This window comes from Rhinichthys klamathensis, unplaced genomic scaffold (genome assembly GCF_029890125.1).
Source record: "Rhinichthys klamathensis goyatoka isolate OS25496 unplaced genomic scaffold, OSU_Roscu_1.1 h1tg000036l_1, whole genome shotgun sequence".
NCBI lineage: Eukaryota > Metazoa > Chordata > Actinopteri > Cypriniformes > Leuciscidae > Rhinichthys > Rhinichthys klamathensis.
In genome coordinates this window covers 6,133,153-6,159,112 of record NW_026606584.1, presented here as the reverse complement: position 1 = coordinate 6,159,112, position 25,960 = coordinate 6,133,153, and the positions used below count along the sequence as shown (strand labels likewise).

The following is a 25,960-nucleotide window of genomic DNA, read 5'->3' as shown; positions in this document are numbered from 1 at the left end:
TCATTTGAGAAGAATTTAGTTTGCTCTGGTTTGATGAATTAAGAGCTTGATAAAAGGGGTTTTGTAAAACATTGGTAATATAATGGTAATTTAGAAAAGAAATGTTGGAGTGCACAAAACATTGATATAGCTATATAATGAGTGTATGCTCTTATGTTTACATGTGTGTCTTGTTAAGCTGAGGAAACTGTATAACTGTTTTAGGTTTTCTGGCCTACTTTATTTCCATGTGTTCTGATATCTGGTCTCTTTTCAGAAACCTATCAATTCAATACAATATTTGTTTGCTCATAAATATTTTGCACAACGTTCAGTGCAACCAGGAATCAGACTTTTTTTTCATTTTACATACTATTACATTCAAAATATGAGCAAAATTTGCATCATTTAAATGTGACTTTTACACAAAGTGAAAAATGCTGTTTGGTTCAACTGACCCACATCTAGTGGACCACTAAACTTCTGAATGCAGTGTAACATTCAGAATGTCATTATGTCAATTTCGTCAATTTATGTCAATTACTACAAATTATGTCAATTTCGTTGACATAATGCTTGTGTCAAGCTGCCATTGTGCCACTTCTAATAGCAATGTTTTGTCATAGCAGCTCGCAGACAAACCAACTTTAATAGCTCTAAGAGGGTCTACTTTATTCTGCACATGCACATGAAAAATGTTCAAGCCAAAAGTTTTTGCAAAATAATCTTAACCTGATCTGTCTCTGTCTTTCTTTCTGTCTCTCACAATTTCATTAGGGCCAGAGGTCATTACAAGTATTTACGGCAATATGGCAGACGTAGGAAAAACGCCTGTGGCACGGAGTGAGAACACCAGCAGTGAGTTTGGCTATGTGGGCATTGATGCCATCTTGGAACAGATGAGGAGGAAAGCTATGAAACAAGGCTTTGAGTTTAACATCATGGTAGTGGGTAAGTACAGGTGTGAGTGTGCAAGCACAAATGCATGTATGCTTTTCGTTGTTATGTACAAAATACACATTTAATATCACTAAATGTAAATGGTTAAAGCTGCAGTCCGTAACTTTTGGTGCTCTAGCGGTTAATAAACAGAATTGCATTGTAGCCGGAGTTACTTCTCTCTGTTTATGCAGAGTTGAACCCCCAATTAAACACACCAGAACCAACTAATCAAGGTCTTACTAGGCATACTAGAAACTTCCAGTCAGGTGTGTTGAGGCAAGTTGGAGCTAAACTCTGCAGGACAGTGGCCCTCCAGGACTGAGTTTGGACACCCCTGTGCTACATTTTTCAAATACAAATTTGAAGAGGGTAAAAAATTACACTTGAATTTTAAGTTAACATGAAAAACATATACTTAAAATTATTTGTTTATTAAAATAATTGTAATGAAAGGATAGTCAGTTAAAATTTGGCCTTGTTATAAATTGGCTGGTGGCAGGCATAACTTCAAATCCTCGATTAACAAGTCAAATAGTTTACTATTTCAAATGGTTTTGTAGCGATTATACGCACGTATAAATATAATTAATTATTATTCATAACGGATTATGATCAATAATTAATAATTTAATTATTTTTAGAATTTACTGTAGCAGAATCAATAGTATGATCATCTTATCAGTTCATCCAATGAACGGAAAGCATAAACAATTATTAATTCTAGGAAATATAATATCTTCCTGGCCAAGAAAGATTAATTCCCAGCTAACAGCTAAATTAAGAAATAAATCAAGGGTCAAAGCATAGGTAACTTAGATCGAAGTTCAAGACAATAAATCTGTAAGCACATATCACAAGTAATGCTTCTCTTTTCAAATACAAACAATACTTTATTGATTATAAGCCTATGACTAACACACATAAAACTGGTATAACACAAACACACGCACACGCATTCATACAAGTTGAAGAAAGACAGAGAGTGAGGAAGAATGAGTTTTAGAAGTTAGATGGTGAGATCCCAAGTTTCTATATGCACTTAAAAGACATGACCTGAACGAACCATCAATAATTAATTTCACCCTTTTATCGTGTCTTAGGCGGGTAATTCAATTTGATATTAAAATCACCAGTTCAGTTAAAAGTCTGGAGGTACTTGCTTGTCCTTGCTTTGGGGTTCCCTTTTGTCGTGAAGGGGGTTCCCCGGTCCGTTGCTTGGCTGATCTTCTCGTGTGCCTGGATAGATCTTGGACAGCCAGTCACGTGGTGTGTTGGCGCGGATGAATGGAAGTCTTTGAAGTTGAAAGCTGGTTTTGCAGTTGAAACGTTAAAACGAAACTTTGCAGCAACACTTAACTTAGAACCGAGACTTTTAATGGAAAAGAAAACAAACTAAGAAAAGAAAGAAAAGTGACGAGATGGCTTGAATTAAATCTGTTTTAACCCATATCTTGATTTGGGTCATTTGTCTCTGCGTCTACATGGTTACTATAACCATCGTTGGCTCCACCCGGCTTGTTCTGCCGAAAGAGAGCATCACAAGAGCATCACAAGAGCGCATCACAAGAGAGAGAGGGCAAGAGGAGAGGGCAAGAGCACGATTCTGTGTTCGGGTCTAAGATTTTAAACTCAAAATGTTTGTCCCGCCTCCTGGAGGAATTTGGAATTCGGACAATAAGATACTATATGTTTATTTGAGAGGGGGGTCTTCTCTCATCGCGAATCATGTGTTCTCTGTGGTCTGCTTACTCATCAGCTCGAAACAGAGGATTCAGTTTAGACATAATTTCCATTTTAAGAACATAAACATTTTTACACAGATTTCAATCGAGCCATCTTTTGAATTAAAAACATACGAGCATAATGATAGGAAACACGACACTTTCATTCCAGTATCTCTAATATTCAAAACAATTACATGATTTAGATGTGATCTAAGCAGAATAGACACATACAGGGGTTGTAAACACAATATATAATTATGTTATGTTACATGATTTTGATTATGGGTCAGTCAAGGATTGTTCTGGGATGAGTTTTATTGGTATTGGAGAATTGGAGGAAAGTCCTTGTGTGTGTGTGTGTGTATCCTTATGGTCAGCATTTGTCGCATCCGTGGTGTTTACCACGTGAGGGTTTAGTTCGCAAATGGTGGTCTTCAAGACAAAGGGTATTTTGTATGCAAGTCCACTTTTTCAGCCTTAAGGAGATATAATAATTGATGAGGGGAAAACTAGCTCGGGACGCTGAATGGTTCAGTCTGTTTAGTCGCAGGGGTCAGGTGACTTCTTGTTAGGGCCTCTTGTTTCACCATTTCTGAACAGATCTGTTCTTGCCAAATTATAAAACATTGACAACGTCCTTCCTTTAGTTAAACAACAAAGGGTCTTCTGGCTACATAGCCTCGGGGTAATCTGGAATATGCCGCCTCTTGTGTTTGATTATGTATGACAGCTTCACTTGTGTGGGTTTCATTCTCGTTGTCGCTACAGTTTTATTATTTTTATTTATTTAAAAAAAAACACTTGTTTTAAATATTCTCCATCTTTCTATATTTTAAATGCCTGGTATGAACTGTATTTTATGTAATTCATGTTTGGAAAACTTGGGTAGCTATGTCCAAAAATAAAATAAAAATCACTTTGATTTGGTTATGGAATGTAATCTATGCATGAGAACTTTTGAACCAGAGTTTTGCACACAAGAAAAATGCTCTATTAATGAAACTACAGTATTTCAGCTAATTCAGTCAGCCATAAAAAAAGATTAATGGGCCGAATTTGGCCCATCAAGCTATTAGCTAAAGAGTCCTGCTCAATATTAATTGTTGAACAAAACTTAATTTCATAATACCCATAACATATAATGAGTACTATACACAATTACTCCTACACTTCTCTGTCTCTAAAGTTTATTAGTCACACACTTCATGGAATGGCAGTGAAATGCTATTTTTGCAGTTTTAGGGTGTTTTCACACTTTTACTTCGGTTCTTTTGGTCCAAAAAAAAACCCAAAAAACGATACATTTAGTCCTGGTTCACTTGGCGTTCACACTGTCATTTTTAAGACATAAATATCACAAAATAAATACAAAACGATTTTATGATATTTTGCGACGGAACCTGCCGAACATCCAAACCAATGCTTTGTGCTGGGCTGGGCTGAATACACTTGTTACATATGTTACAAATACGTGTGCATATGTTGGTATTTTTACCAGCTGAGAACTCGTTAAGAGCTTATAAAATGTGTAAAGGAGTTAAAATAGTACCAGGAATTCCTCTGTTGCGCACACAAATAAAGATCTGCTGCAAGGAGACGGTGTTTCCGATGCCTGTACCGAACTGTAGCTCCTATGATGAGAAGAACCAGGTATGCTTGAGACCTTTTTAGGGTCGCATCTTGTGACGTCACATCACATCTTGTTTTTGGTTCGTTCAGATGTCTTTGGTCTGTTGCGTTCATATTTCAGTCAAACTACCCACTTTTTCAGGGGTCTTAGTCCGCTTGTTTGGTGCACCCCAAGGTTTGGATGGCAGCATTCACACTTATTCTTCACACTTCACATCTTCACACCTATTCAAATGAACCGCACGGAGCAATCGCGCCAGACTGCATTTTAATCAAACCAGACCTGCAAAGTGTGATCACACCCTCAGTGAGCAGGATGTGCCCCCCCAAGCCTCATACTCATGCGTACCAGAGCAACACCTCATAACTCAACTTACGTGAAGTTGGCCCCCCATCCAACGCAAAACGTCGGCAAAATAGGCTCAATCGTTTGTGCTTCGTTTGTGCTGTAGAAAATTTTGTTTGTGCTGCTTCGGTTCTTTAGATATTACAATCATATTTTTCTGGTCATTCGGAGGTCACTCAGCCGCCCCACATGCTCCAAATTCACCCAAAATAGTCTCGTTAGTTTGTGCTTCGTTTGTGCTGGTTAAAGTTTTGTTTGTGCTGCGTAGGTTTTTAAGATATTAGACATTTAATTACAGGCAATGACGTCACCAGCCCCGATTTATTTTTAATTTATTTTTGGGTTTGCATTTATTCAATCTCTTACCAAAATGTTAGATGCTAGTAAAGATGTTTTAATAGACAAACAACTTTTTGTCAATGTTTTTGTAGTCCCTGGTGTTTATTAAAAACTTATTGGTGTTCAGACATTATGCAGCAGCTCAATATTCATCTCGTGTCAGACTCTTTTTCTGTCACTCACTTTCTCTCTGGGCAAAATGGATTTGTGCGCGTGTGCCATCAAGTCATAGTTTTATGTAACTTCAGCAGTTCTGGGCACGAGAACAGCACAAATCTTCTCGGTGTGAACACACTTTTAGAGTTGAATTGACGAAGACTTTCTGTCAAGAGTAATCATCACATAATTTGTTCAATAAACAATTATCTTTACTTCATTAACTGATCTCTCCTGATTGTACTTTTAATTTTTTTACAAGGAGTATCATCTTCTACACTTCACTGCCACCACTTGGGGCAAGTGACACTTCTGTTCAAGAATGCCCTTGTAGAAATTAGTATAGTTAGTTGAGAAAAGGTCAATAAAAATCAAACTACAAAAGTCGTTACTAAACCAAATTTCTGGCCAATGTAAGTAAAATGTTTTAAAACTGTCAGTTACAATATTATTAGTTATAAATTCAAGAATAATGGTACAACATTCAAGAGAGCTAAGATTGTCAATGTTTATTGCACAGAAAACTTGCAATCAGAGGCAACTGTAAGGAGTGTCGTGGCCATATTCACATAAAATGTGACAAAGAGCCTGAAATGAACAGCCCAATGGTGCTCAAGTGTTTAATTAAAAACACTGATGACTCCCTGCACACTGGCTGTTCCAAGCGTCCGATGTCTGGTAACTTGCGTGTGCAGATATTCAAAGAACTGTGTAAGGGTAGAATGGAACCCCATGTATGGAGGGCATCAGAGGCAACAAAACTGATGGATTTTGGAGATCCTGAGCCAAGTCATCTGCCTAATTTGGCCTCCCTGCGCAAAGCAAAGCAAGAGAGAAATGATTTAGAGTTAGGCGACAAGGATCCCATTTTGTCACTGCATATGTTAAAATACAGTGCACCTCACAGTGGTTGCATTAAAGGCATTGGACTGGACAAGTGTTTCTGTCACTTTTGGAGTCAAACACAAACGTATATGTACAAGACATTATAAAATACATCTACTAACCCCACTGTGAGTTTTGATGCAACTGGCTCAGTGGTGAGGAAACTACAGAAACCAAATGACAAGTCTGGCCATATATTCCTATATTAGGGTGTTCTGGCAGACATGATGTTAATGCAATAACACATTGGCTGACACAATGGCTACATGCAGGTGCACCAACTGCCAAAGAGGTTGTGAGTGACTTTTCTCTGGCTTTGCTCTGAGCTTTGGTCAAGGCTTTTACTCCTCATCCTGATCTAAAGACCTACATCAATGATTGTTGTGGTGTCTTACTCGGTAAACAGTCAGCAACAGTTCCATCTTGTTTTGTTCGGGTTGATGTTGCACACTGCATCAAGATGTTCTGCCAGTGGGGCTGCTTGAAAAAAAAAAACATTACGATAAAGATTTCTCTGCGAGGTCAATGGCTCAGCTTCTCATGTCACAATCCATGGACGATGCAAGAGAGCTACTACGCAGTATTACTTTTGTGGCTCTCAGCGAAGCAGAGGGAAATGACAGCTCTGGACCCCCCTCACATCAGAAAGGTGCAAGAAATACCTGAAATCCCGAATTGCAGAAGAGTGTGTCATCATTCCAGATGTAGAGGGTGAGGACCTGGAAGAAGTGGATCCATGTTACCAAACACAGACAGACCTGCGGCAGTGGGTAACAGACATATGTGAGGAGAGCAGGTCACTTGCCATAACTAATGGTGACAATATGCACTTCCTCCCTGAGATTATTCCCAATATAATCTGGCTGGCAAATTACTTACCACTCTGAACAGTGGTAATGATCCCTCATTTTCGAAGCACCAACATCACCGCAAGTTCAGTCAATGTTTAATGCGGGTTCAAAAACATCAAACACAGCTTTTTCAAGCATGAAAACTTGCCTGTTCGAGTGGATCGATTAATTGCACAACATCTGTCCTTCATTGAAGGCAACATGTGAATTTGTTCTGCAAAACAGAAAGGTGATGAAGCAACAGTGATCGACACAGGAGTCAACCCACTACCCACCACAACCTTCAGTGTAGATGAAAAGCCAGAAATGGATGGTTCCTGCTCTGGGAAGTCTGACACTGTCACAAACATCCATCCAACAGATGAAGAAGCTGTTGAAAACTGGAGAGGCTTAGCGGTTCCACCCAAAAAGAGGAAGAGAAATTCATACCTCTCTTCTTGTCCTGAGTGGCTCCATGCAGATCCATCTGTGAGGGGGAAAAAACTGAAAGTGGACCTGTTGAAAAATGGAAATAATCAAAAGCCTGTTAAACTACTCCACTATCATTGAAAAGTTCCTCCACAAAACAGTGCTCCTCTCAGTATTGTGGTCTCAGCAAACAAGTCACAAGGGAAATTCAATTTGTTTGTACTTATGTTGCTGTACTGCAGGCTTCTGGCATGGCTCATCTTCAGACCGTGGTGGAAGGCAGCCTTAAACTTCCGGAGTCCCGCTGCCTCAGGCCAATCCAAAGTCCGTCATAGTGTCCCTCTGCATACAAGACAGATACCCCTGGAAAAGTGCTCTGTGCAGGTAAAGTTTCTCACAGTTACAGTCTGGGAGAACTTCTGTGGATTGACACTGACCTGGGTGAATTTCCCTCCAATCTGATATATTCTTTTAATATCTAAAAAACCGAAGCAGTACAAACACATTTTTTTTACAGCACAAATGATTGAGCCTATTTTGCCGATGTTTTGCGTTGGGTGGGGGGCCAACTTCACGCAGGTCATAAACTCACCACTCACTAATGCATACAGTATGCATCTACATATCTACATCATTACATTTTAACATATTCTCATGCTGAGAAACTACTAATAAAAGATTATATATATTTATATATAATCATTTTTATAATGATTGTTGTACATATCTTTCTTATTTGACATGCAATAACTCAGGAATGAAATGGTACAATGAATGTTCCCTACATGTGAGCTGCATCTGGATACAGTTGTATGGTGATAGCACAAAGTAATCAAAAGTGACAGCATTTGGAACCAATGTAGCCTTTTTGTTTAGCCCTTGACACCCCCCTGATTGGCATTTTTAAAATTGTTGATTTTGATGTTCAACAATTTGAACCGTGAGGAATCTCGTGATCGACGCAATGGATTAAATGTTGATTTTGGACTCGAGAACATCCATTGTAAGTAATGATGTGCCTTACGATCTGTGCATGTTTTATAAAGTTATGGGCAAAAATGCCACGTGAAAGCTACATTTGTTTTTAGTTAGCGCCTATGGAGTTTTATGTGTTGTAACTCCATGAGGGATATCTCTTGATTGACGCAATGGATTATGTTGGACTCAACATAATAGTGAGAATCTGCTGTAAATAATGATGAGCCATTTTCCACGATCGGAGCATGTTTCGTGAAGTTAAGAGCCAAAACGTGAGCAAAAAAATATCAAACTTGCGTAGAGAATGACCGCCAAGCAATTGTGTTGTTGTACCAGAGATTGTCTTATATGGAGATGAGGGGGTCTGTATCTCTTATAATTGGAGAAAGCGCAATGGCTAACTTGGATCACGTGAGGCACCTCAGCCTATCGTGTATTGACAGTGACTTCAATTCCTGCAGTTCAAAGTTTTATGACAGTGAGTTACAGATTACGTTAATCAGTTCCTTGTGTATTATTAGCACGTTGGTCTTGTGAATAAATGTTCTATATTTGGTGTTATATCGCTAGTAAAGGCATAGTAGGACTGCATTGTTTGTGGAATGTGCTTTACTGCGGAAAAAAGAGCGCAAATATCTTTATTAGCTGCATACAGTTTGTCAATGCAGGGAGCATAAAACCACATTTAAGATTACACTAAAAACTTAATTGTAATTTATTTAGTGCATATCTAATTTATTAAAATTATATGTATTTTTTACCATCATTCATTAAAAAGCATTATATCATTATTAGGCACACAGCAGTCATAAATTATTACAATACAATAACCTGGCAGCATTATAGAAAACGTTTTTCTTTATTAAACAACATACAATATAACACTATTTATAATTAAATTATTCATTTTCTCCTTATTTATTAAAATGCTTAATATCAGCACCATGCATGCAGTTATAATAGTCATAAGTCATTACAATTCAAGTCTTATCATAACTGGTAAAACCTGAAAGCCAAAGAAAGAAAACCTCTATATTTTTTTTACTTTATTTAGATAAAATACAATATCACTCAATCGATATTACCATTAAATACTATGGTAATGCCGTAAATGAGTCCTACCTGTTGCGACATTCCTTTCTCTGCCTTTTCTTATAAAATAACCTTTTTATCATAGTAAGATCTACATAACGTTCCTAACAAAAATATTGCTTAGCGTAAAACATGTTGAAGATTAGTGGACAGGCAGTCGATTCATTAAATGATAAACTATTTCCTCACATAAGTGGTTTATTCAGTGTAGTGAAGCCTCTTCTCCATTAAAATAAAAAGGCCTCTGGTCTCCTTTCCTGCGTACCGCCAGAGCCGAGCGTTAGCATTAGCCGTTACGCTTTTTTGGATAAGGTTGCAGGCTTGTCTTCTAGTGGCTTTAGTTGTACCTTGGTAACTGATGTCAGATCCAGGTAACAGGCCATGGAAGCCCCAATGGTCCAAAAGCCAGTGTTTCGCAACACAGACGGGGTGAATTTATGAATGAAAGTGTGAATGTTCTGTCACAAAACGATGTTGTTACGTACCCTCATTATTTGTTAAGTGGGTTTACAGAAATCCTTGACCTTTCCTAGTGGGTATACGGCATATACCCGTGTATCACGTAGAATATACCACTGGTTTCTAGTCATTGCCATTACATCTTGGATTCAAAATGGCTTGGAATCTGGTAGATCCATTTGAATCTACAACCTTTCGGTTACTAGCCGAGATCTTCTGGTAATCTTCGCTTACCAGCAGGTAACACCACCCAACAATTTCACCTCTAGTGGTCCAATACGAATGCCCTGAATGTCCCCAACTGACTCTTAATCATGACCTTGGTTCCAGATTCAGACTATATTATTCCTTTATATGCCATATTCACAGACCCAAGTGCATCAGTATGGAACCGCTCCACAATATGTGTTGACTTGCCTGCCTCCAGCAGTATATATCCCTGATTTTATTTGTTTTTCTTGGCAATGTGTAAAACTCTGAAACATGGAACCTGTAGCCACTTGCATAGCCTTAGAAGGATTGTTTTTTGATAGTGCTGTTTGTCTTTTGCTTTGAGGACTTAAGAACTGAGATAAAAGCTTTTGTATCTCTGAATGAACACGTTGATGTTTGTTTCAATCCAGTACTTTGGTAAGTGACTATATGGATAGTTAGCTGCTTTACAGAAATATTCAAGGCGTGTTGTTCATGGGTTTATCTTTCTTTAATGTCCTGCATTCGTTAAGCTGTTGATGAGAGTGATTTTGTCAGTTTGCAGAGTGTCTTCTGAGGTTTGTTGTCTAACTATAATCCTCTAATCACTTTTTATCAGCTCCTTTAAGCTTGAATATATTCAAACATTTGCAAACATCTAATGGTTGGAGGTTACTTTCAGGGGTTTTATAGTTCATTATTTATCAGTTACATGCCCACCAATATGCCCCCCCACCCCCACAAGAATGTTCAATCGGACATGGTTAATGCTTTCTGCAGTGAGAGGATCTGCCTGGCTGCTACGCTCAACTGATTCCAGCTGCAACCTTTGTTCTTGCTTTATCATAGATGTTAACGAGAGATCCAACAAGCTGCTCCCATGAACCTCCTCTAGAAACACTGGCTCTTTTATAGTCCACACTATGATGAGGGGTGTGTGTGTGTGTGTATGTGTGTGTGTGTGCTTTATAGTACTATGCTTTATTCATTCAATTTAAAACATCGATTTTTTTTTTTTTTTTTGTCTTTCCATTTGTACAGGTCAGAGTGGTCTGGGTAAATCCACACTAATGAACACACTTTTTAAATCTAAAGTGAGTCGCAGATCTGTGATGACAACTGAGGAAGAGCGAATTCCCAAGACCATTGAAATCAAGTCCATCAGTCATGGTAAAAAGGCCTGATGAACTAAAACTGAAACAGATAAGCAGAAGTCTTATTTTAACAATTCTGACTTTCTCATAAGTTTGGTTATCTACAGTGCACATTCACCTCTTCAAACTCATCTTGTATACAGATATTGAGGAAAAAGGAGTGAGAATGAAGCTGACCGTCATCGATACACCAGGCTTTGGAGACCATATAAACAATGAGAACTGGTAAGTATCTCGTTATTTATCAGTCAGAATTGATACCTGCTATGGAAAACATATCAATATATATACACTCACCTAAAGGATTATTAGGAACACCATACTAATACTGTGTTTGACCCCCTTTTGCCTTCAAAACTGCCTTAATTCTACGTGGCATTGATTCAAGAAGGTGCTGAAAGTATTCTTTAGAAATGTTGGCCCATATTGATAGGATAGCATCTTGCAGTTGATGGAGATTTGTGGGATGCACATCCAGGGCACGAAGCTCCCGTTCCACCACATCCCAAAGATGCTCTATTGGGTTGAGATCTGGTGACTGTGGGGGCCATTTTAGTACAGTGAAGTCATTTTAGTACTCATTGTCATGTTCAAGAAACCAATTGGAAATGATTCGAGCTTTGTGACATGGTGCATTATCCTGCTGGAAGTAGCCATCAGAGGATGGGTACATGGTGGCCATAAAGGGATGGACATGGTCAGAAACAATGCTCAGGTAGGCCGTGGCATTTAAACGATGCCCAATTGGCACTAAGGGGGCTAAAGTGTGCCAAGAAAACATCCCCCACACCATTACACCACCACCACCACCAGCCTGCACAGTGGTAACAAGGCATGATGGATCCATGTTCTCATTCTGTTTACGCCAAATTCTGACTCTACCATCTGAATGTCTCAACAGAAATCGAGACTCATCAGACCAGGCAACATTTTTCCAGTCTTCAACTGTCCAATTTTGGTGAGCTCTTGCAAATTGTTGCCTCTTTTTCCTATTTGTAGTGGAGATGCTTTCACAAATGCTTTGCTGCATACCTCGGTTGTAACGAGTGGTTATTTCAGTCAAAGTTGCTCTTCTATCAGCTTGAATCAGTCGGCCCATTCTCCTCTGACGTCTAGCATCAACAAGGCATTTTCGCCCACAGGACTGCCGCATACTGGATGTTTTTCCCTTTTCACACCATTCTTTGTAAACCCTAGAAATGGTTGTGCGTGAAAATCCCAGTAACTGAGCAGATTGTGAAATACTCAGACCGGCCTGTCTGGCACCAACAACCATGCTACGCTCAAAATTGCTTAAATCACCTTTCTTTCCCATTCTGACATTCAGTTTGGAGTTCAGGAGATTGTCTTGACCAGGACCACACCCCTAAATGCATTGAAGCAACTGCCATGTGATTGGTTGATTAGATAATTGCATTAATGAGAAATTGAACAGGTGTTCCTAATAATCCTTTAGGTGAGTGTATATATAACATGGATTATAAGTAACTTAATACTAACTGCTATTGAACTATTTCATAGTTTACCTGGTGGTCGTGTTAGATCTCATGTGTTTTCTGGTGTCTCCCTGTCTCTCTGATCTGTTTGCAGCTGGCAGCCCATCATGAAGTTCATTAATGCACAATATGAACAGTATTTACAGGAAGAGATCAACATCGACAGGAAGAAGAGGATTCCAGACTCACGAGTCCACTGCTGCATATACTTTATTCCTCCTACTGGACACTGGTGAGGCACACACACACACACACACACACACACACACACACACACACACACACACACACACACACACACACACACACACACACACACACACACACACACACACACACACACACACACAACCAAGCAAAGTTGCTTTTGTTATTGTTACATTATGTTTCTTTAGACGGGAGGGCCTTAACCTTGTTATTTAAGTTTTATAGGTTTTAGCTCTATGTAGCGTTGTCTTTTTTTATATTTTGTTGTAAAAGTTGTATGTTACAAGTCACAATCTGCATGATTAGTCTTCTCTTCAGTGAAGTTTCTTCCATTTCAATGAGTATACAACAGAAGTAACTCTATATAACCTTTTCATTTTGGTCAACAAACTGCTACACAAGATATGAAAGTTCAATGGTGCATCACTGTTATGGAATGTCAAGCTTAACTTGAACCGCAAGTTTATTTAACTCGGATCCACACGTTTGTTTTTAGTTTTTTTGAGTTTATAGAACTTTTTTACAATATGTTTGATGAAAGCAGTTGATGCAATAACTTTTTCCATAAGTTAAGTTTTGAATTTTAATAAAAAAAAAAAAAAAAATCTATACAGTATAGATATATACAGTATAGATATATATATATATATATATATTGGTATGTAACACATTTGGTGTTGTGATTTGCTTTGGGTGATCCAATATAAGAGTTCAACGTTAAATGCGGGTATAAAAGGGGCACAAAACACCAACATTTGAAGGCATCCGAAAATGGATTGGACTACATAATAGTGTAAAATACTAATCTAATAGCATTCCTATATGCCAACCTTAAATGCATTCTGGACTGGTGAACAGTAAAGGACCACCTACTCACAATCACTGCGCTAAAAGTTTTAAAACTTTTATGTGCTGTTTTGTGCACCTTTTTTTGCATTTGGAACATTTAGTTAATACAGGTATGTGACCTGTATATTTGAGAAAAATGGTGCACAAAGTTTTCATTGTTTTTTTAGTAAAAATTATCAAATTAAATTGGAGACCCTTCACAATCTGATCAGAAGTTGTTACATGAAACGCATTACTACAAGGCATAAACACTCTTGTGATCGGATCACTGAGATGGATCTTCACTGTGTGTGGAACCACTGTGTGTGTGTGTGTTTACGTGTGTTTGATGGGGCTAGAAGAAAAATACCATTGTGTGGTCCTGCAAGTGGTTTGCTGTCTTGTTTTCTAGGTATGTGTGTAGTGTCTGCAGGAGAGAGGAGGGCTTGTGCGGTTAAGTCTTTTAAAGAGGGCATTTCCTTCTATGAGTATGTGTTGGTGTGCACACTGTTATTAGATACTGTCTCGCAGCTGCTGGGTGCTTGTAAGATATCTGAACAGCTGCTCGTCTTGCCACATGTCATATAAGTCGCACACAGACTTCAGTGCCTGTGTTTGAAAATGTGTCCAGGAAACAGCTCCGTTCACCTCAAGAGCATAAGCGGAAGTATGGGTGGAGCCAATATTGCAGAGCGGGATTTGCACAGCTATTGTTAATATGTACACTATGAGGTTATACATTACACATACTATCAATCATATGTCACATGAAATTCATTTGGCATCTCTGCATATTTTGGCAGCGCCAACCGTCTTAACTGTTACTTATGCAGTTTTCAGAGAATTCCAGGAAGTTCTTGAACTTATGGCAGCAATTGTGTATTTTAAATGACATGTAACTAAGGCTTTTAAGCAATTTAACACACACAGTGCTACATAACATATAGCGCTGTATGTTTTCAGTTAGTTATTATGCCATAATTCCACAATGAGGAAGTACTATGTTTAAAATTGCAGCCCTGAATAGTGTTGTGTAATAGCAATGGGATGTCTTTGCATGTAATATTACAGATATTTATTTGTTGTCAAGTGCCTTCAGGGTTTGAGCATCAGACATCAATACCACAATTCACTGTCAGTATTTGGCTCTTTGGCTCGTCACTTTTAAATCATCATGTTTTCAGAAAAGCAGAAACCAACTATAAACTCTGTAGTTGTTAATCAAATCCCAGAATCAGCTGTCAGCACTGGCTGCAAATTTGCCATGAGGTTCATTTTTGGACATTTCACACAGATCCTTTGAGACCTTGTGGAGACTTTTATAATCTCATTAGTGGATGTTGCACTCTGGTGGCTAGCCATTTCCATATGGTTTATTGGAAAACAGGAAGTGAATTGAGAAGTATCCACCACAGATGGTGACTCCTTCCTCTATGAAAGAATTATGAGACCGATGTGGGTAGGTGCTCAAATATCAAATTGGTATTTTCCCTGCCAGGGCTCATGCAAGTTATGTGCATCTGATAATGCAATAAGTTTCCTTTCAAATATACATGAAGATATAAATTCAATTCAATTCAAAACCTCAATGTCACCTTCTGTTTTGTGGGCTTACACTTTTTAACATCATATAATATACTGCATGTGTGAAGGTAATGCTTATATATTTAAGATTCATGTAATTGTGAATACATGTAATTCCTCAGAGCTTCTCGTGCACGTGTATATTTTGTGTGCTTTAGCACTCAGCGGAATATTCAAAGTCCTCAAGCTCTGCGGTCCTCCCCATGTGATAGTAAGCAAGCCCAGATTGTGACATATTTTTGTCCTGCGGACTAAGAGGCTCTGTGCATGTTCATTCCAGTTTATTAAAAAGACAAAATGCAATGTGTCATGTGAGATGAGTGAACCGGATGTTTGGACATTAAATATGTCAGTGTTACTTGTTTGTTTGTGCCTTGTGGTTGTGAATGCAGTACACTCAAATCAACCCAGCAGACCTAAATACACATGCCAGCTTGTTATATGTACAAGTTTTTTAGTACAAGTAATGCAAAGTCACAAGCACAGAAGAAAGTTCAACATATCCTTAAGGGCGTACTTCACCCAAAAAGGTATTTTGTCATAATTTACTCACCCTTATGTTGTTCCAAACTCATGTGTTTTTTTCTACTTTAGACCATTTATTTTTATTATTGCTATTATTTTAACAAAAAATCACCACAAAAGTAGTCCATACAAATGAGGTCATATGAGCTTTGTGTGAGAAACAAGTCATTATTCACCGACAATATGTGCTATTGTGTGATTTTGACATACTATATTCGAATTGGGGACATCATGACTGTTACGAGACAAACAAGTACCAATAACGTACCATATTTAGATATGAAAACATGAATGAGATTTCAGAACTGCAGCAATATGCTGCTTATTGTGCTTTTTGGTTTTTGTCATTTTTGAGCTAGACAGTCCCAGTCACCATTCACTTCCGCTTTGCTACTGTTCCACATAAGAAAGAAAATCAGATTGATATAAGGGTGAATACGTTTCCCCCATTTCTTAAACTTTTAACCATCTGTAGTAAATTATTCACATTGGTTGTTTGTCAGTCTTTTGATGCCTTGTTAATTATTTGTGCTGCTTTTACAGTATTAGAATGAGATACTTGAGGTTAAACTGCTTTCACACTCTACTACTTTAAATGGTTAAAATAAAGATTAAACATTAGACCGACTGAATAGACATTACGCAATGATCTTCAATTTGTCCATTTTGAGTCTGATTGCTTTGCTTTGTTTTCTTCCTTGTTTTAGTTTGCGGCCAATTGACATTGAGTTTATGAGACACCTAAGTAAAGTGGTGAACATCGTTCCTGTTATCGCCAAAGCAGACACACTGACCCTGGAGGAGAGAGACTTCTTCAAAAAGAAGGTGAGTTCCACAGAAAGTATATAATGGACCTCTTCCAACTGTATGATAAGAGGTTTTATTACATCTTTTCAATTCCTCACCTTGTAAATTGCTGGTGAGGGTCTTTTACCTCTTGTCTATATCATTCACCCGGGTCATAAAAGGAATTTATTTGGGAGCATATTGCATGTTTCCATTAATTTGAGGACATTTTGCCTTGCTCATCCAAGAAGCTACACCAGCTGTATAATGATGGATTTCTTTTTTAAGCATTTTAACCTCATTACAAACTGTCATCACACAATGTCTGTGAGAACCTCTGTGGGTAAATATCTGTGGGAATCACTTTCCTGATGGTGTAAATTGGTGCAAATCTCTTCCCCCCTGAGCATGCCTTGTTGGCATGTTGAGTAACAGACTACACTTGGCCATGTGCATAATGATACAACACTGTACCAAATAATCATCATCTAGGACTGGAACAATGTTCTAGCATTTTGAAATACATTATATCATTATTCATATTATTATTAAATTCACGTGGTCACTTAAATAACAACTTATCCTCCTTGCAATGGCATCTCTTCTCTAATGAGTATTGCAACTATAGGTAAAGTTGCAATGCATGCACAGCTGGTTCAACCACCTTCATTTGCCAATGAAATGTTTGACATAAAATTAACTTTTTAAATAAAATATGTGGCACATGCCTAACAACACCCTTCAGCGTTTGACTATATTTGCGATATACCATAGGCTGGTACTTTGTTGCTTAGTTATACTATTAGTTGTTTTCTATCCTATAATAAGAAGGCATTGTTTTTTCTCCATTTAAAGGGGCTCTCTATAACCACCCATAAATTGTAGAACTGATGTGTGGAAATATCTTCAATCATGCTTGGACATTCTTAATTATGGAGGAAAAGCCCTAGAACCTAGATCTTGAGTATTTTTGGGATCTTTTTTTGGGTTCAGGGGCCGGTGAGGCATTTTGTGTTTAGTTTGACCTCAACTTAAACTGTAACTCGGCAGAACTTCAAAGGCTGGTAGAGGCAGTTTACAGGACAGATCCAGCAGTGGGCAGCTGGAGTTGGTACAGCAAATGGAGGTTTGCCATAAAACCAGCAAAAAACATGTGAACTGATGACTTACTCTTTGGTGTACAGAAATAATAGGGTATCCAAAAGTAAGAAGAGATCTTGAGGACTGCATGTATCTAGCTGTTTAGTATGTTAATTTATTGGCTACTGATTGGAGTGATTAAATTGGTATTATTACTTCATGTTTTTATTCAATGAACATGTCGGCCTGTGCTCTTGTAGTAGGTGAAGGCAACTTTATCCTCGCGTCACCTCGCATGACGTCTGTTGGTTTTGCCTTTGTAAAAGATGCCAGAGGAAACTCAGTGGGCGTCCAAGCTACCGTTTCCTCCTAACATTTGCTTCACCTGCCAAACGGAACAAACTGTAGGCTCCAGAAGCTCTTCAGGCTTGTACACAACTGTTTTTTTTGGCTGTGTGGTCAGTGCACAATCCTTAGATCCTTTCCCTCCACCCCACGCGGCCTTTGACCTGACAGGAGAGTGGGGTGACTCTATTTTCAACCTTGAGAACATTGATGTGGACTTCCTGAATTTGTCTGGTTTATTTGCTTAAATGTTCAGCTCAGGACATCAAGCACATGGAAGCAGAGAATCAAAACATACACCAGCTCAGTGTATTCTGTGAAGGGTGTAGTTTTGATTCTTCGTCATTCATTAAAGACTCCCAGAGGCTGAAAGCTCTCTCACTGTGTTCTTTTCATTATGCTCCCAATGGCCTGTTTAAATCTTCACTGCCAGAGGTCTGAATTCATGTGGGTTACGATTATTCAGTTTGACATCTGAAAAGCGACGGCGTGGTGACCCTTAATATACAGTAGAGAATGCGTCACTAAAGGAAAAGTTCACCCAGAAAATGAAAAGAATTCTGTCACCCTTCTACTCTTCTTTATGTCGTTCCAAACCCGTATGACATTCTTTCTTCTGTGAAAAACAAATTGAGAAAACATGAATTACTGGCTGCTCATTTCCTTATAATGAAATTGAAGGGGGATTCAGGCTGTTGAGTTGCAAAATGACCAAACAAATAAATAAAAAAAATAACCACACCATGAAAGTGTCATAAAAGTTGATCATGCAAGTGTTAACTAGCACTGGTAACTAAAACTATTTATAATAGTTTTTGTTTGAAATAATGCTAAAAATAAAATAAAAAAAATAATGACTTGAAAAATAAAATGTAAAAACCCTTACGGAGCTACTTAATAAGGAAAATTAGAAATGCTGAAATAAAGTAAGTTGAAGTACTAAAATGACTAAAAATGAAAGCTAAATAATATTTAATAATATAAGCTAAGAAATATATATAACAAGTAAAAGCATGACAAACAACAAAATAAGTAACAAAATAAGTACTTAAACTAAACTTAAAGTGAAATCAAAAATATAAAAATAAAAGATAATTCAAAATATTAATAAATACTATAATAATAATAATAATAATCCGTCCTTCGGATGAGACGTTAAACCGAGGCCCTGACTCTCTGTGGTCATTAAAAATCCCAGGATGTCTTTCGAAAGAGTAGGGGTGTAACCCCGGCATCCTGGCCAAATTTGCCCAGTGGCCTCTGTCCATCATGGCCTCCTAATCATCCTCATATACACTAATTGGCTTTATCACTCTGTCTCCTCTCCACCAGTAAGCTGGTGTGTGGTGGGCGTTCTGGCGCAATATGGCTGCCGTCGCATCATCCAAGTGGATGCTGCACATTGGTGGTGGTTGAGGAGATCCCCCCTTCTATGTGAAGCGCTTTGAGTGCCTAGAAAAGCGCTATATAAATGTAATGAATTATTATAATAGTATATAACTCATTTGAAAATAACATTGGTCCATACGACTACACTATATTCCAAGTGTTCAGAATCCATGTTTGGATGTTTTGTCAAGTATGGACTACTTGAAACTTGGATCTCTTTCATTATGTGGAAAAGGTAAATTATTTGTTTACAAACAGGACTAATTCTGTTCTCAACTTCAACTCTCCAAGTCAATAGTTAACAGCTCAAAAGAGGGAAAATTATCAGTGAAAAACTTTGACATTTTGGTACATCACAAAAAGTTACGGTATAGCGGTATACGGTATTCTGATGATTTGGAATATATTGAGATGAATGATAAATTTGTATGATGCCATTGCATCCTTTTTGAAGCTTGAACTGAACTCTCCAAACCCTATTTATTTCATGGGAAAGGGCAACTGGTACATTCTTTAGCTTTTCTTCTGTGTTCCATGCAGGTTTGCAACAAGTAAATTATGACATAATTTTCTTTTTCAGGTGAACTATTTCTTTAATTTCATGGGGGTTTTTTTAGGCCTTAACTTATTAATGTTTTTAACAAGAGTTGAACTCTTACTAATTTTGTCTTTTAAAAAAAAAGAAAATTTATGAATCAGCCTCTTTTGTTGACAAAATAATTAGCCCTCTTTCTGTATAGGATGCCTCATAAACAACTACATAACCTAATGTTCTGTGCACAGGCATACATGTCCTCCATAAATGAACAAAGAACTAAACAATGATTCATGGATTTTTTTTTCTGCTGTGTGTATGTGCAGATAAGAGAGGACTTACGAGCCAATGAAATCGACATCTATCCTCAAAAGGAGTTTGATGAGGATGCAGAAGACAGAATGATTAATGAGAAGATCAGGGTATGTCCACTTGTCATTTACGATATATCTCTATCACTCAGTCACTTTTATTGGCGTATGCGTTAAAAAGAGCTGTCTTGTTTATGACACAGTAATTTTGAGTCTTCCGTTTCAGCCTGGCTGGGCTGTATGTTGTTATTCCAACTGTTGCTTTTGTATATTGAGGGTTTCCATGTGATGTGTGTTATAGGAGATGATCCCTTTTGCTGTGGTGGGAAGTGATCAAGAATATCAGGTCAATGGAAAAAGACTTCTGGGAAGGAAAACAAGATGGGGGACAGTAGAAGGTAGTACACACACACACACACATTATGTTTGCATGTTTTATGGGGACTTTCCATAGATTTAATGATTTTATACTGAACAAACTGTATATTCTATCCTACCTACCTTTCCCACAAAATTTTATGCATTTTTGCATAAAAAACCCCCCACTTATTATGGTATATAAGCTGTTTTCCTCATGGGGACCAAAAATGTCCCCACAAGCACAAGGATTTCGTAAATTGCCATTTTTTGTGGGGACATTTTGACAGTTAAGCCAAACTTTTAAAGAGCCACATCACAAATGCTCTCTACAGGATATCTTAGACAATATACATTTACACACTAGGGCTAAGTTAATGTATCCGATTTAGGGATGTCAACGATTAATCGACGATCGATTAATTGTCGATAACACGTTTAATCGATAAACCTTATCGATCATCGATTAAGCAGGTTCATGCGCGTGCGTGCTGCTCAACCGCGAAACATGTAAGCGAGCGCGCCGGAGTTATGTTTGGGACTATTTTACACCTTCATCATGACTATAAGTTTGCGTGTGCATTCGCTGCCTTTTGTTTTGTGCAAATGTAAGTTGTAATAGTTTATTTTGTGTGCGCCTATCTATATCTGATTTATCTCATATTGGATGCATTTGGTTAAGAATTGACACAGCGTGATCTTTAGCGCGCGCAGCTCAAATGGCAATGCACGACTAATAACGACTATTGGGACTGTCATATTACATAACATTATAAAGAGAACAATATTGTAATATAACATTGTGAATTATTTGGGTTTCCAGGAAGAGCGCGTCCACAACATGAGTCATTCTGAATGGCACGTAACTTAGTTCAAGTTCACTTGTGCATTCACGTCATTTTGTGCAGATATAATTTGTAATATTATGTTTATTTTGTATATATCTGATTAATCTCATAGGATGCGTTTCTTTGAGTTAAATAACGTGCTAGCAAAGTGCTCAACGGTTAAGTTATTCATTCAGCGCGCGCCGCTCAAGCAGAATGCACGACTAATAACGATGATTAATTTGGGACTGTCATATTACATAACATGAGAGGGAGAAGGGCGGGGGGCATTTTTCCCAAACAAAATTATTACATTTATCTTGCCTAAATGTTTGCGCTCATTGGATTTTTACAATGGGGTAATATTGTTGTTAAGAGTTTACACAACACAAGGAAGCTTGATTTAAATTGTTTAATTAAATTGAAAAAAGTAGCACAAATAAATACAATAGAATAAAGATACAAATAAAGACAAATAAAGAGAAAAGTTTTTCAATGGGTCTAACTTCATATAGGCCTACAGAAACTGAATAAAGTAATCAAATGGAAAATAACACTGGGTAGTATTTGTGTCCTTAATAAATTAAATACATATAGGCTATTAATCCTGATTCCTTTAACTTAAAGCTATATTTTGTTGTTTTGACAACTAAATTAAGCAGCTAGTGCACGGATCCTGTGTTCATTATACTGGCATGCGTTTTATGCTTATTAAAAGACAAAACCGACTATGTTTAGAGTATACTCACGAAGACCGAAATTGACACAATTTTGCGTGTTAAAGCAATATAATCCGCGAAAAATAACTTTTGTTACTGGCCAGCTGTTTTTGAGGCGGATTCTCTATGAATGTGCGCATAGAAAATCATCTCAGAGAGCGCACGAGCACTGATTAGTTTAAAATCGTTTGAATGTTTAAACTGGTAAGACTTAAAAAGACGTGCAAATGGTAAACTTCAGTCACGATGTACTGCTGGCCCGATTGTGCAAGTGAATATTCCGTCATGTCCCGACTCCTAAACGCGAGTGTGTCGCCGCAGCGCTTGATGCTTGCCTTGCACAACACATTTTGAGAGAAGAGATAGAAGACGCGGCACCGCTCAACAGCCACGCTGTTTGTGAAATTGCGCCTGGCAGATAGTTGTTAAAAGAATGATTTGATTTTATAATCTGTGTGGATTACGATTGCGGGAATTTCCTGCATTATAAATGGGAGACCTGCGGGAATTATTAGAATTATGCGCAATACCCGCAATCCCACGCCGAAATTCGAGCCCTGTAATTTAATTATCAATCACATCGAAACATTTTACAATCCTACTAGCCCTTTATTTAGATTAAAACCATTCTCATTAATTTGGTGAGGAACATAGCGGTCTGAGCAGCATTTGCAGACACTGTCATGCTGTTGGCCATATGCACTGCAGCAGACGCATATTGCAGTATTAAGGCTAACGATTAATCGATTAATTGATCGTTAATTTAAACGACGATCGATCATGGGAATTTGTGAAAATTGACATCCTTAATCCGATTACTTTAATGTTTAATGCAATTCATACTTGTATGTCATTAAAACATTTATTCAAATATCAGGAACGAGAAGGGCATCAAAGCATTGCAATAACAAGTCAACCAGAAAGATTCAAATTAAGTTAATAAAGTATTTGAAAATGTAATCTAGTTATTGTAGTTTAGCTTTAGAAAATGTTGATTACATTTAATGCTGTTTTAGAAATGTAGAATCTTTGTAGTTCTAAATCAGAAAGTGGAATAAGATGGAACTGAATGAGACGTTAACTACAAAATATATGACATTAATTTAATTGCTGTATATAATTAAAATAATTGCTAAACAATTTTATTCAATTTATAGCCCTAATATACACATTCACATCTGTGTGGTTCTCATTCTTGCTGCCAAGAGCAAATCAAGTTCCTGGACCCGGATCTTAGTTACCGAGAATTCAAACAACTACTCCACATAGAAAACGTTTGATCAATAGTAATTCGAAAAGCTCTATCTTGCATGGACAAGAGAGTGGTAAAAGTTAATTGATTGAAAGTAGTAACTATCATATAGCATTAATATGTGAAGAGTGTTGAAAGTGCTGTAAGTGCAGTCGTATTATTATTAAGATGCCATTGTATGTTACATATAAGGGTAAAGTGGCATTCACACTAACAGTTATTTGCAGTGACCGGAGAGTTAAAAATAGAGGACGCTATCAGTGCTTCTGTTTCTATATATTCTCTAGTCTAATTTATCATTCCATGCCTAGTTGCCTAGTTGCTTTATGTTTGTCTTCCTCACCACATTCTTCTTCTTACATTACCCCATATTGTCATATTTATTTAATATTAATCAGCCCTGCATGTTATTTTTTTAACTACGAAAAATCAACAGAATCCCAAAAAAATCTATTTCCTTAATTAATGGGCTCTTTTAAGAGTCTTTATGCATTCATGCACACACTCAGTAGTCTTTTTTTTTTTTAAATGTGATGTTACTTAAATGGATGGTTCACCCAAAAATGTTGTCATCATTTACTCACCCTCATGTTGTTCCAAACCTGTATGAGTTTTTTTCTTCTGTTGAACACAAAAGAAAATATTTTAAAGAATGTTGGTAACCCGACAGCTGACGGCACCATTGATTTCCATATGTATATATTTTTTCCTACAATAGAAGTCAATGGGTTACCAACATTTTTTTAAAGTGTAATTTTTGGGTGAACTATCCCTTTAAAGAAGCATTTTGCTGCTCAAATATGCTTACTCTGGTGTCATCTGTTTTACTGCACTGCCATCTAGTGGCAATAAGATGCTAGCACACCTCGAGCACATACAGAAACATACAGTTGCAGATAGACTGTTTATTTAACACGCACCAATGCTAAATTTCTCTTTATTGTAATCATTATGTTCACAACTTGTAATAATCACTTCAATGAATCATTGTTTCAATCATTGTTTCTGCCTTAAATCAATACATTGTTAGCTAATTGCATGATTTGTAGCATATGTACTTGGACATAGTCACCTCTGAAAACAGATCACTTTAAATTGTAATGTAGACACATTTTCTGTAAAGCTGCTTTGAAACGCTATGTATTGTGAAAGGTACTATACAGATAAATGTGAATTGAATTATACAATATGTAATATAAATAATTTGTTAATGGTTTTTCATGACTGAAATACTCTCTAAAACTACACCATCTTCCTTTTTCTAATTGTTTTTGCAGTTGAGAACACCACACACTGCGAGTTTGCCTATTTGCGGGACCTGCTCATCAGGTATTCTACAAATCAACATTTCAGTTCTTGGATAAACAAGACTGCAGTTCATTTGTTAGTAAATATATTTCAATAGGCTATAAGTGTTTACTCTGTGTCTGTTTTCGCTGTTCTAGAACTCACATGCAGAACATCAAAGATATTGCAAGCAGCATCCATTACGAGATGTACCGCGTACGCAGACTCAATGAGAACAACACACAACCAAACGGCCAGCAAGAAATCCACGCCAATGGCGTACCTGAGCATGAAGTCCTCTCCCATGAGATGTAGATGTTTTTCTGACCATCCATCCATACCTCCATCAGTCCATCCATCTATCTATTTCTCCTTCTCTCTCGCAATTATCAACAGTCTCTCCTTTCACTCTGCCTTCATTTTGAAATCATTGTGTCAGTTGACTATTGTTTTACCCCAACAAATATTTCTGATCTGTGGAATATGAATCTATAAGTGTGTAGCAAAATGTGATGTTCTGTAATGAGAATTTTATTAAAGATGTGTTACTATGTTTTTTCCACCTCAATTTTCTCATTTATGATAACTGCTCAGAGCTCAGACACAATGTCAAAAATCCAACATGCCACTATGCTTATTCTCTAAGTCTCTAACTTATTCATTACAAAATAACACATTAAAGGGGTTACATTTTAATTAGCCAATACATACTGAATGGCTATTGGGTATAAAAAATGAGGGCGTCTACAGCATAAAAATCCAAATAAATTATGTTTTTGACTCTTTGAAAATATAATGGAACAAAAGAATCTGTAGTATATTACATGACCTCTGACTGTGCATTCACACACTTTTAGAAAAGAGCTTTGATCTTGATTGAAGCATTGTATGAATAACATTTTAGTTGAGTGTAAGCATAATTCTGATTTAGTGTCCCCCTGTTTGTAGTGACTCTGCCCTGTGTTGTATCTTTACTGGTCTATGAAATTCTAATGTGCTTTGTGCCATGTTTGCATTTGTGTGTTTTTTTTTAAAGCATAGGTTGTTTATTTTGTCATTCTAATTATTTTTGTGCTTTTTAATTGTAAAGGCTTTGACATACTTATGTGAAATTAAATGTTCTTTTTGTTTTAAAGAAAGGCAAACATTTTTTTTTTTAAGTTGTAAAGAGTTATGTATTTATATACTGCATCATGTTACCCAGATGTAATAGTGTGGCTTTTGTAGGTCAAATGTTCAGATTTCCAGAATTGCACCACAGTGACCCAAACCAGCTGTACTGTTTTTTTTTTGTTTTT

General features: G+C 37.3%; 1 protein-coding gene across 4 annotated transcripts in view; it reads left to right on the top strand.

Annotated features, from left to right (window-relative positions):
• The window catches only part of septin9b (septin 9b), a 163,710-nt gene extending 138,276 nt beyond the window's left edge, over positions 1-25,434 (top strand). For all 4 annotated transcript variants that reach the window (XM_056246188.1, XM_056246189.1, XM_056246191.1 and 1 more), the window contains 9 exons: positions 757-930; positions 11,022-11,150; positions 11,278-11,359; positions 12,725-12,862; positions 16,482-16,599; positions 20,236-20,331; positions 20,522-20,618; positions 24,653-24,704; positions 24,821-25,434. In XM_056246188.1, coding sequence (XP_056102163.1) covers positions 757-930; positions 11,022-11,150; positions 11,278-11,359; positions 12,725-12,862; positions 16,482-16,599; positions 20,236-20,331; positions 20,522-20,618; positions 24,653-24,704; positions 24,821-24,977 — 1,043 coding nt within the window. In that variant the 3' untranslated portion in view covers positions 24,978-25,434. The remainder of the gene's footprint in view (positions 1-756; positions 931-11,021; positions 11,151-11,277; positions 11,360-12,724; positions 12,863-16,481; positions 16,600-20,235; positions 20,332-20,521; positions 20,619-24,652; positions 24,705-24,820) is intronic.
• Positions 25,435-25,960: the final 526 nt, after the last annotated feature.